Genomic DNA, 10,085 nt, shown 5'->3' with positions numbered 1-10,085 from the left:
CCCCCCCCCCCCCCCCCCCCCCCTCTAATATTTATTCTTGTTTTGCACTAAATTTAGCAAAGATCCCATGGCCACTCTTGGATGTTTGTTGTCTAAAAACGTTTGTGAATATAGAGACAGAAATGGAAGTGCTGGATACGTTGTTCAAGACATCGTTGAGTCTGATCTAGTACTGGAAATCTTCAAACAACTATTGGAAATGCATATATTCAATTTGGGTGAGCCATGAAATTTAATTTCATCTAATATTTATGGGAAATTGGTGTCGTTTTGATTTAAGACTCGAGTTCACTTGATTTGTGGTTTCACATATGTCTGTGTGATTGCAATGTGGCTGTATGTTTTTCAATAATTGTAGTCCAGTGTTTTACCCTCTGTCTGCTTGATATGATATTAAACTTCAATTTTGTAATCCTTGTACAGGTTATTGTGAGTGGAAAGCCTAGGACACACAAACCAAGTAAACTGAACTAATGATAAAATCCAATCAGTTAAGTGGATTTATATTGCAAGTTTTAAATCCATTACAGATACAATGGCGTGCGCTTGATGAGATTAATGCTGGAGTTTTTGATGGAATGACAAACGAAGAGATAAAGAAAAACATGCCTGAAGGATATGAGTATGTTGCTGACTTAACATCACTATGTACACTTATTTTATTATCCATTTGTTTTCCTTCCACTCTTAATGGTGTTTGATGTAAGAACATTGTCTACTGAACCTTTAAATTTTTTCTTCATGTTATTTGCCGATTGCAGGTCTCGTAAGAAGGACAAGCTGAGGTACCGCTACCCTCAGAGGGAGTCTTATCTTGACGTTATCCAAAGGTTTGTGCAAACTCTGTCTTTGATAATTATGTTATGAACAACTTTTTTCCACCAGGCTTGTTCCTTATATTACATCTTCCGTATTCCTGCAGGTTAGAGTCTGGGATTATTGAGACTGAACGTCAGCGCTCACCTGTTGTGATTTCGCACCAGGTTTGTATTTGGGCTTTCCCATCACAGCATATAATGTCAAGCTATCTCCAACGCTAAACCTAACTACTAAATCTGAACTTCTGCAAGCGGTATTGAGGGAGTTATATGCATATTTTGTTGACATGCCTTTGAAAGAAAATTCCACATATTGAGGTAATCTATGAATTGCTTAAAATTTCTTACACGGGTTTGTTTATTGTATGGAGCCACGTTATAGACTCGATATTCTGCATTTTTCAGATACCATTGCATAATACAATCGAGTCACAAATGGGGTCATTGGGGTTCCAGAGAAACGATACAAACTCATGGATTGAACTTGTTGTCACACATCTTTAAATCGGTAAAATATAATCACAATAATGATAATGATAACCCACGGGGAGGTACGAAATAACCTTGTAATCCTCAATTATGGTTGAAGTTAGTAGTGGGTTTGGATTATTTATGGGTGAAAAAATGATTGAGTGGTGTCTTCTTACTTGTTTCTTTCTGTGAATTTTGTAGGTTGAGTATTATTTCAGTTATGCAAATTTGGCGAAGTCTTCGAAGCTTGTAAGTGGCTGGATTCATTTAACTGTTTTATGTGATCATGTCCTGCACATTAAAATCATATCTAGGGGTCCATTCTCATGTTGTTTTGCTGCTGAAATCTGCAGGTTGCAAGTGAAGATGGAAGTAGGTCAGGCGTCAAAATTCATTCACCGACCCAGGTATGGAAGGATTGCAGGTAATATCACTAACTAATTTTCTATCTTTGATGTATGTTGGTTGTATCATGTAGAGCAAGGAAGTACCTGCTTAGTTTGCCTTTCTTTTCGAGTACCCATATCTTATCTTGCTTGAGTTGTGAATGTTAAACACCACTGGCGTTTTAATTAACAATCTTATACATGGTTGGATTTGGGATCTTGTCTGTTTGTTTGAGTTTGCGTACTGACTATTGTTTGGTCACATATATTCGTGGTGCAAGAAACTCAGGCATTCAACTTCTGAATATATGATCAGTTTTCAGTATTTCATCTCTGCTGACTTCGCGATGCACAAGGAGTTGGCATTAAAGGCTGCTATTCTGCAGAGAAGTTTGCTCCTGATCTATGTTGGTAAGGATGAATTATATGCTAGAGATGGTTTATACATTAGCAGTATGTCATCATACTCACATCAGAGCCTACATACATGTGTGCAATTTTCCCGCTTTAGGCTTTTCACCCTTGAAGTTTCTGTTCTGCATTTTGGTCTCTAATTCATCTCGGGTGGCAGGTATATAGATGTGATTCGTCAGTTGATCGACAAAGCAGGAGATTTCGTCAGTGATGACATTTGGTACCGTGTTGTGCAGTTTGTGACAAACAACAAAGATCTACAGGTATTCTATCATATACTGAATTTTGATGTTCTCCTGCTGTGTCTTTCTTTATTTGTCTAACGTTTTATCTTCCCAGCCTTATGCAGCATCAAAAAGGTAGAGAGTATCTCGACAAGACCGCTATACATGAAACAATGGTCAAGGTGTGCATATGAACCTTCTTTATTCAAGCTTAAAATTTGGTCATATTAGCTTTGTGGACCGTCTTTTAATTACATGTCTTAAAGGAAACAGCTGATAGGGGTTTCTGTTGCTATAAAAATGTAATAAAAGACCTTCAAGATTAACTCTTTATCACGGTCTCTTATTTGTTGATTTCATTTTTGTTCATCTTCCTTTGCACTTACATCTACCTTGTTACATTGTAGTTCTCAGTTAGGCTCATCAGCTTGTGCAAGGTCTCAAGTAACATGTTTCCGGATAAAGGCCTACTGATTGTGAATAATAAATCTTTTCTACGCAGTACTTTTAAAATTGGTAATAGGCATATTGTGGTCCTCTACTGCTTCTGAATGGTGTTTCTTTCTTCGGTGTAGGTGTGATCTGCACCGAATTATTGCTATATGTGTGGAAACATAGCTCTGAGACTGAGATTCAGTTATAATACGGTATATTATAGGATCTTGTAGGTTTGTTTTTTTTCTTTTAACTTGGGTCATGTGCGTTGGATTGTACTTGAAGTTTAGTTGTTTTTTTCAGCGTAGAACATTGTATGAATCTCAACATGAAACATTGTATGTCAATTGCCAAACTTATTTGTGGGTTAATGGATCAATTATAATCATTGTAGTTGGAGTATATGATCTGTGGGAATGTTGAATACGATGGTTCTTAATTTGAATCATTAGAACTGGATGAATCAGGGTAATTGCAGGGAACTGGAATATTGCAGGATAAATTGGGAAGAAATAGTTTTTGACTTGGTCAACGAAGACTTGACCTTTTTTTTTGTTGTTGCACAAATTTAGCAATTGCAGAACCTGTTGCTAAGTCTGAACCAGAACAACTATATCCTGTTCTAGTAAAATTTATCCCGGAATAACTCCAAAATTAGCAACAAAGTAGCAACGGATAATTTCTGTTTCTATATTTCAAGTTCGCAACAGCTTGTTTATGTTGCTACTGCCGTTGCTGACCGAAATTAGAAACAGAGCTAGAGTTATCGCGAAAAACTGCGACATGGTGTTTAGCAACGGAAAATATCTGTTGCAAGCCCAGTCATCAACAAATTTAAGCTGTTACTAAACGTTAAATTTGGTGTAGTGTTAGCTTGTTAGGCTTCTAACTAGTTTCTTGTAATAATCCTCTTTATCTAATAATAAATTTCTTTGTAAAAAAGATTAACTTAATTGTTTGTTTCCTTTTCTTTTCGACCGAAATGGATTGGAGACCCCTCTCGGGTCTCACTCTCACCTTTTCAATTGTTACTTCTTGATGTAGTTTTTAAGTGGTAGTAAAGTTCGTTCAACTCGGATTATATAGACTCGATTTTAGACCCAAATTAAAATAGAAAACTTAAAAAGAAATTGTATTCAAGTTTATAAAAAGCACTGAGACTTTGGATTCCACCAATCTCCAATTTTTATGTGATTTAATCTAGTCAATATTTATGCAACTCTTTACGTTTAAAGTGATTCTAATATTTTTGCCTAGACAAGTAGATTCTCAAAACAATAGTTGTAAATCGAAAGCATGGACCATCAAAATATTTAACCTAAGCATGACCCATCAATTGAGAACACAACCACTTAATCAGAATCATATATTCGATTTCAGTTCAGTGCAAATAATCATAAAAGAATTACGAAAATTAAATTAAATAGAATTTACCACATAATAATTGGAAAAATGGCTTCCTCCGTCACCTCAGCAATGGGGTTTAGCTCCTCATATTAATCACTTGCTCAAAATATTTGTTTATGGTTCAAAAGTTGATTAAAAGATGAAAAACTATAACTCTAAATGTTTGCAACGGTGTATTGGAGTCGCAAAACGAATGACTGACTGTGACAAAGAAGTTACTGTAGCAGAGTTACAAATTTGAGACGTTGTTCTTATTTGCAACGGCTGTTCTTCAGCAGCAGCAGCAGAAATACGGGTTTCCTGCAACTTGATCAATTCGCCTCTGTAGTGTTACAAACTCCTCTGCGACTGCTCCAATAACTTCGTTTTTTTCCCTGGGACTTAAACACACCTTTTATACTACTCAGAAACCTAAAAATAGCGATTAATTATCTCTTTTTCTTTTCGTGCAAGCCACGGCAATAATGTCTTCTGCCGACTTCCTTAATCGTTTCTGAGACTTCCAAACCATCCTAAACTCATCCTTAGATAGAATACTACCTTAGGAAACAATATCACGCGTTTAGTCTCCCTGGAATTCCTAAAATAATTCCACAAAGTTTTCGTGCAAAACTCAAACTCTGATTCCTTTTTCCGGCTTATCCAGCCCAATTCGATTGATTCCAGCGCACATACCAGGCCTTTTTAGTTGAATCACGTCCAGCCCAGCAAAATTCAGTGATTGAATCTCACTAAAACATCTTCGAAATCCAATCGAAAGTTTGGTTCTTCGCTGGTTATTTCTTCCCGCCTTTTTCTGAATTTAAACGAAGAAGATGACCTCCCCCTATCCTGTGCTGGTATCCCTTTAGCAGCTGCTTGGAAATGGATGCCCCTTAGTAATTGGTCACCCCTTATCCATTTGAGGGGTCCGAATAGCAAGTGTCCTCCGGCGGTGCCCCGCGCAACTTTTCGAGCCGATTTTTCCAAAAATGTTTGTTGGCCAAAAATACCTACACACATAAAACACCATAATAAGTACAAAAATGAGCACTATCAATATATAGAATCGAGACAAATTAGACACAAAAATGTGTCTATCAAATACCCCCAAACCTATTATTTTCTAGTCCTCGAGCAAAAATAAAATAAAATAAAATAAAATAAAATCCTAACTCACTGACGCATGCATCGTCGATTGCATTTAGCGTATGCAATAAGCCTTTAAACCCCTAAGTGTCCCTAGTGGCTGAGTGTTGTCTCCGGAGGGCTTACAAGAGGTATACCCACAAAACCTTTACTCCAGACCTTAGCTATCTACGCAGAACCTTGGAAGGCACTAAAGAATCTCCTTGGTTGGCATACTTATTGACTACAGGAGGAAGTACCCTGATGCGAAATTCCAATTGTTGTACACGAGTTTGCACTCAAGCATACTAAAATTCATATAAAGTGACAGAGCTCTACTCAGATAGTCGCACTATGGACATCAATATCCGGAGTCAAAACTAATCACATGGATAGATCAAGAAGATGGATATAGAGAAAAACATATATGGTTTTGATGTTTACTAAGTGAACGACGTTTCCCATATCTGTCTGAAGGCCTCCGCCAAAATGAACCTATCCTAATGGATTGAGATACTAGTCTGACTAATATCAACACAACTGGCATATACAAGGGAACCAGATCGATAATCCTAATTCTAGTTTAACACAACTGACATATACAAGGGTACCAGTGGTCGACTTTATTCACTTTCTTTTTTTTCTTTTTTTCTTTTTTTTCAACCTTTATTTATTTATTTATTTATTTTTTGATCCGTTTGGTCTAATTGGTCTGGTCTTTTCTTTTTTTTTCTTTCTTTTTTTTCTTTGTAACTCAATCACTCTAATTCACCCTAGCATTGGTAACAACTTGAATCGTGGGACCCACCTATCACTTAGAGAAACATGGTTTAAAAATAAAATAAAATAAAAATAGAAGTGAAAAGGACTCAACGAGATATGGTGAAACTATCATGTTATTTCTAGCACCTGAGCTCTGTGCTTTTATGAATAGACTCTTCTAGATGTTTCCATCTAATCAGATTGGTTCCTCAACTCCTACGATCAAAATGCTTCCATCCACTTATATTAGTTAGTGCAATCCTCAATAGGCATAAATTTCTAGGTTCTGGAGTTTATTTATTCATACTGCAAGTAAAAAGTTTCTCCCATACCCCCAAACTTAAATCTAACATTGTCCTCAATGTTCTAAAGATAAAATTAAAAGCATGAACAAGGAGAAACTGTTACCATTTGAAGCAAAAGAGATAAGGAAAGATATTACCATGTTGCATGAGATTGGGTTACCTCCCAAAAAGTGCTAAATTTAAAGTCTTCAGCCAGACGTCAAATACCACAAAATGGCTAATTACCTTTCAAATCATATATCAATAGTCGAAACAACTGTGGGTCAACAAAAGCAAATAAAATTGCCACAATTATCAGACAACTGCACCAAATCAGAAAAATGAACATACATAGCACATCCTCATCCAAGGTTTCCTGCAAGACAACTGGGTTTTTCTGTTGTGCCCATTTGGGCTTCATATGAGTGTCTTGACAAATTGACTCATTCGAACAACAAGTATTTAGAATTTCCTCCTGGACAATATCAGGAGGATCCGGTTGCGGAGTCGGAAGTGACTCAAGTAATACCTCAGGTACACTAGGCTCGAATCCCAAGTTAGGGACTTCTAATGGAGATAATTGACCATTACTACCCCCAAAATTAGGGTAGTAAGTATTCTCGGGCAAACCTCTAACTATTGCTTGAATTTCTGGATCCTCAGAGTCGTTAAAATACTCAAGAGCTTCTTCTAATTCATTACCCCCAAACTTAGGGTCAACACTACTCTCCGTAAGGCCTAGCACTATAGCTTGAATTTCAGGGTCCGTAGAGTCTTTAAAATACTCAAGAGCTTCTTCTAGTTCAAAAGTTTGGTCACCTAACTGACTTAAGAGAATTTCCTCATCAAGTTCATCTAAGGAATCACCAAATAAAGTGTCGTCCCAATTATCCTGAGTTAGATCCTGAACTAAATTGCTAATCATATTCACTTCTTCTAAATCATCGGAAGGTTGTCTATTAACATTAAAGACATTTAGTTCAGTGGTCATATTACCAAAGGATATGTTCATAAGTCCGGTCCTACAGTTGATGACAGCGTTAGCTGTGGCTAAAAATGGGCGACCTAAAATCACCGGTATTTGAGCACTAGGATCCTGAACAGGTTGAGTATCTAGAACAGGTTGAGTATCCACTGGATAAATAAATTTATCAACCTCAATCAGAACATCCTCTATAACACCACGAGGTATTTTGACAGACCTATCAGCTAATTGCAATGTCATTCTAGTCGGTTTCAACTTACCAAGACCTAGATGGTTGTATACATGATAAGGGAGTAAGTTCACACTATCTCCTAAGTCAAGCAATGCCTTATCTACTGAATAATTACCGATCACACAAGATATGGTGGGGCATCCAGGGTCTTTATACTTAGGGGCTGTTCGGTTCAGAAGGATTGAACTTACCTGACCAGCTAAAAAGGCTTTCTTATGGACATTAAGCTTTCGCTTTCGTGTACAAAGGTCCTTAAGGAACTTGGCATAAGCAGGCATTTGCCTAATTGCTTCTAATAAAGGGGTGTTAATGTTTACCTGCTTAAATATCTCTAGTATTTCGTTGAAAGTCGACTCTCTCTTTGTTGGAGATAACAACTGTGGATATGGGGCTTTGGGTACAAAATGAAACCTGTCGGGAACCACATTGGCATCACTAGAAATTTTATCGGTTTGTTCAGTTAGTGGCTCCTTCTAAGGCTCATCTTGGGAACTAGAAGGTGGATCTACAGTATGTCCACTATTAGGCATGGCTACCTTATTGTCTACCGTTTTACCACTCCTGAGGGTTGTGACAGAATTCACTTGATTAAATGGTTTTGCACCTACTTCATTAACTCATCTAGGGTTGGGTATCGGTTGACTAGGGAACTTACCTTTTTCTCTTAGAGACTCATTGATCAGACTAACCTGGTCTTTCAATTCAGAAATGGCCTGATTATGTTCTTGTCCTATCCTATTACTAGCTTCTATGCTTTGTGAAAGCAATTGACGCATATTTTCAGTATTTTGAATAAACGAGGTGAAAGTTTCCTCTAGACTTAAGATTTTCTTATCAGACTGATTCTGAAACTGAGCTGATCCTGAAGTATTCTTAGTATAGCCAAAACCTGGGGGAACATTAGAATTACTAAACCGACCTTGGTCCTTAGACCATGAAAGGTTCGGATGGTTTCTCCAACCAGGATTATAGGTTTCTGAATATGGGTCAAACTTCTGACGGTTATCAAAACTAGTGTTATTATAGAGAGCATTGGCTTGCTCTTTATTATTATGGCATTCCTAAAAAGGCTCTACTCTACCACTAGAGTGATCCAATTCTAAAGCTTCTAACCTTTTTGCTATAGCAGCAATTTTGGCATCTGATGCATAGCCTCCTTCTACCCTATTAATGTTTCCTCTACCTAGAAGAATTGTTTTCTTGGGTTCCCTACAATATTCCCATTGCTGGGTCTTTTCGGCGATTTCATTCAAAAATTCCATCACCGCATCAACAGTTTGGTTTTCAAAACCACCAATGCATAGAGACTCAACCATGGTTGTTGTCGAATAATCTAAACCCTCATAAAGGATTTGAACTAGCCTAACCTTTTCTAAACCATGATGAGGACATTGGGCTAATAAGTCATTGAACCTTTCCAAATACCTATATAACGATTCTCCATCCTGTTGAGAAAATGTGCAGATTCGCGTCCTAATAGACGATGTTTTGTGCCTAGGGAAAAACTTGTTCAAAAAGGCAGATGTAAGTTGTTCATATATTTCTATTGAACCGGAAGCCAAACTATATAGCCACGATTTGGCTTTATCTTTCAGGGAAAAAGCAAATAACCTAAGTTTCAAAGCATCATCATCAAGGTCTCTAATCTTTAGGGTACTACAAATTTCCTCAAAATCCCTAACATGGAAGTATGGGTTTTATTTCCTTTCCCTAAAAATATTGGGAGCATCTGTAGGGTCCCGGGCCTAAGTTCATAATTTGCTTCAGTTTCGGCTAACCTGATACAAGAAGGACGAGTAGTCCTAGTTGGGTTCAACAAAGCTTTCAAAGTTGCCATTGCTGGCACTATCGGGATATTTGGGATTCTATGCAATCACATAACAAGGCTGACTCAACCAAATCAAACCTAATTTTCTATCAAACAAAAAGCATGATGGTTCCACTTAGATTGTTTCTAGACCAGCTTCTATTCTTTCAAAAAGGAACTCGTTACAATCTGAGCAAACCCCTCTGGAATCAATCCGAGTCAAAGTAAGTTGAATCAAGGCGAGGGAAGCTCAGTGGAGCTTTGATACCCAAGGCCTCACCGGTTACAAGGCGGCACAGTCAAGCATTCAACTCACAGAAACCATCATGAACTTCGAAGTATGCTCAAAAGAGTAACCAATATTTTTCAAACGACTTTCCTATTGAGCTCGTTACCCTATCGGTCTCGTTCTAGTCAAAATTTTAGGCTTAGGTTTGCGTTTGGTTTCGTTTTTCTAAGGCGGGCAAGAAGAGAACGGTGATGAAATCCGAACCCTTATCTTGTATGGCCAGTCCTTGCCCTTTACTAGGAAATTAAAGCAGCCGTTTTCAAGTCCTCAACATATATGCAAACGAAGGAATACAGTAAACCCGCTGACAGGGGATTCGCGGGTGTTTCGAAAAACTTACCTCCCGTACCAGACGGGCGAAGAACCGCTAAAGTCGACTCGCGCCACGACTCCTATGTCATGTACGAACCCGAGGGGCCGAGGCGATATCGTAATCACCGTCCTTTTCTGCACACAGTTTTTAT

At 37.8% G+C, this 10,085-nt stretch overlaps 1 protein-coding gene across 7 annotated transcripts in view; it reads left to right on the top strand.

Annotated features, from left to right (window-relative positions):
• Positions 1-3,105, top strand: part of LOC113336946 (6-phosphofructo-2-kinase/fructose-2,6-bisphosphatase-like) — a 4,705-nt gene extending 1,600 nt beyond the window's left edge. For 5 of the 7 annotated variants that reach the window (XM_026582658.1, XM_026582656.1, XM_026582659.1 and 2 more), the window contains 10 exons: positions 115-218; positions 424-622; positions 762-830; positions 923-983; positions 1,491-1,538; positions 1,643-1,713; positions 1,965-2,086; positions 2,247-2,352; positions 2,429-2,495; positions 2,721-3,105. In XM_026582658.1, the coding sequence (XP_026438443.1) occupies positions 474-622; positions 762-830; positions 923-983; positions 1,491-1,538; positions 1,643-1,713; positions 1,965-2,086; positions 2,247-2,254 (528 nt within the window). In that variant the 5' untranslated portion in view covers positions 115-218; positions 424-473 and the 3' untranslated portion in view covers positions 2,255-2,352; positions 2,429-2,495; positions 2,721-3,105. The remainder of the gene's footprint in view (positions 1-114; positions 219-423; positions 623-761; positions 831-922; positions 984-1,490; positions 1,539-1,642; positions 1,714-1,964; positions 2,087-2,246; positions 2,353-2,428; positions 2,496-2,720) is intronic. The other 2 variants (XM_026582657.1, XM_026582662.1) reach the window with 2 other exon arrangements.
• The last annotated feature ends 6,980 nt before the right edge of the window (positions 3,106-10,085 follow it).

Source organism: Papaver somniferum, unplaced genomic scaffold, assembly GCF_003573695.1.
Source record: "Papaver somniferum cultivar HN1 unplaced genomic scaffold, ASM357369v1 unplaced-scaffold_154, whole genome shotgun sequence".
Taxonomy (NCBI): Eukaryota; Viridiplantae; Streptophyta; class Magnoliopsida; order Ranunculales; family Papaveraceae; genus Papaver; species Papaver somniferum.
Note: the sequence above shows the minus strand (reverse complement) of the source record. Positions and strands in the feature narration are given on the sequence as shown.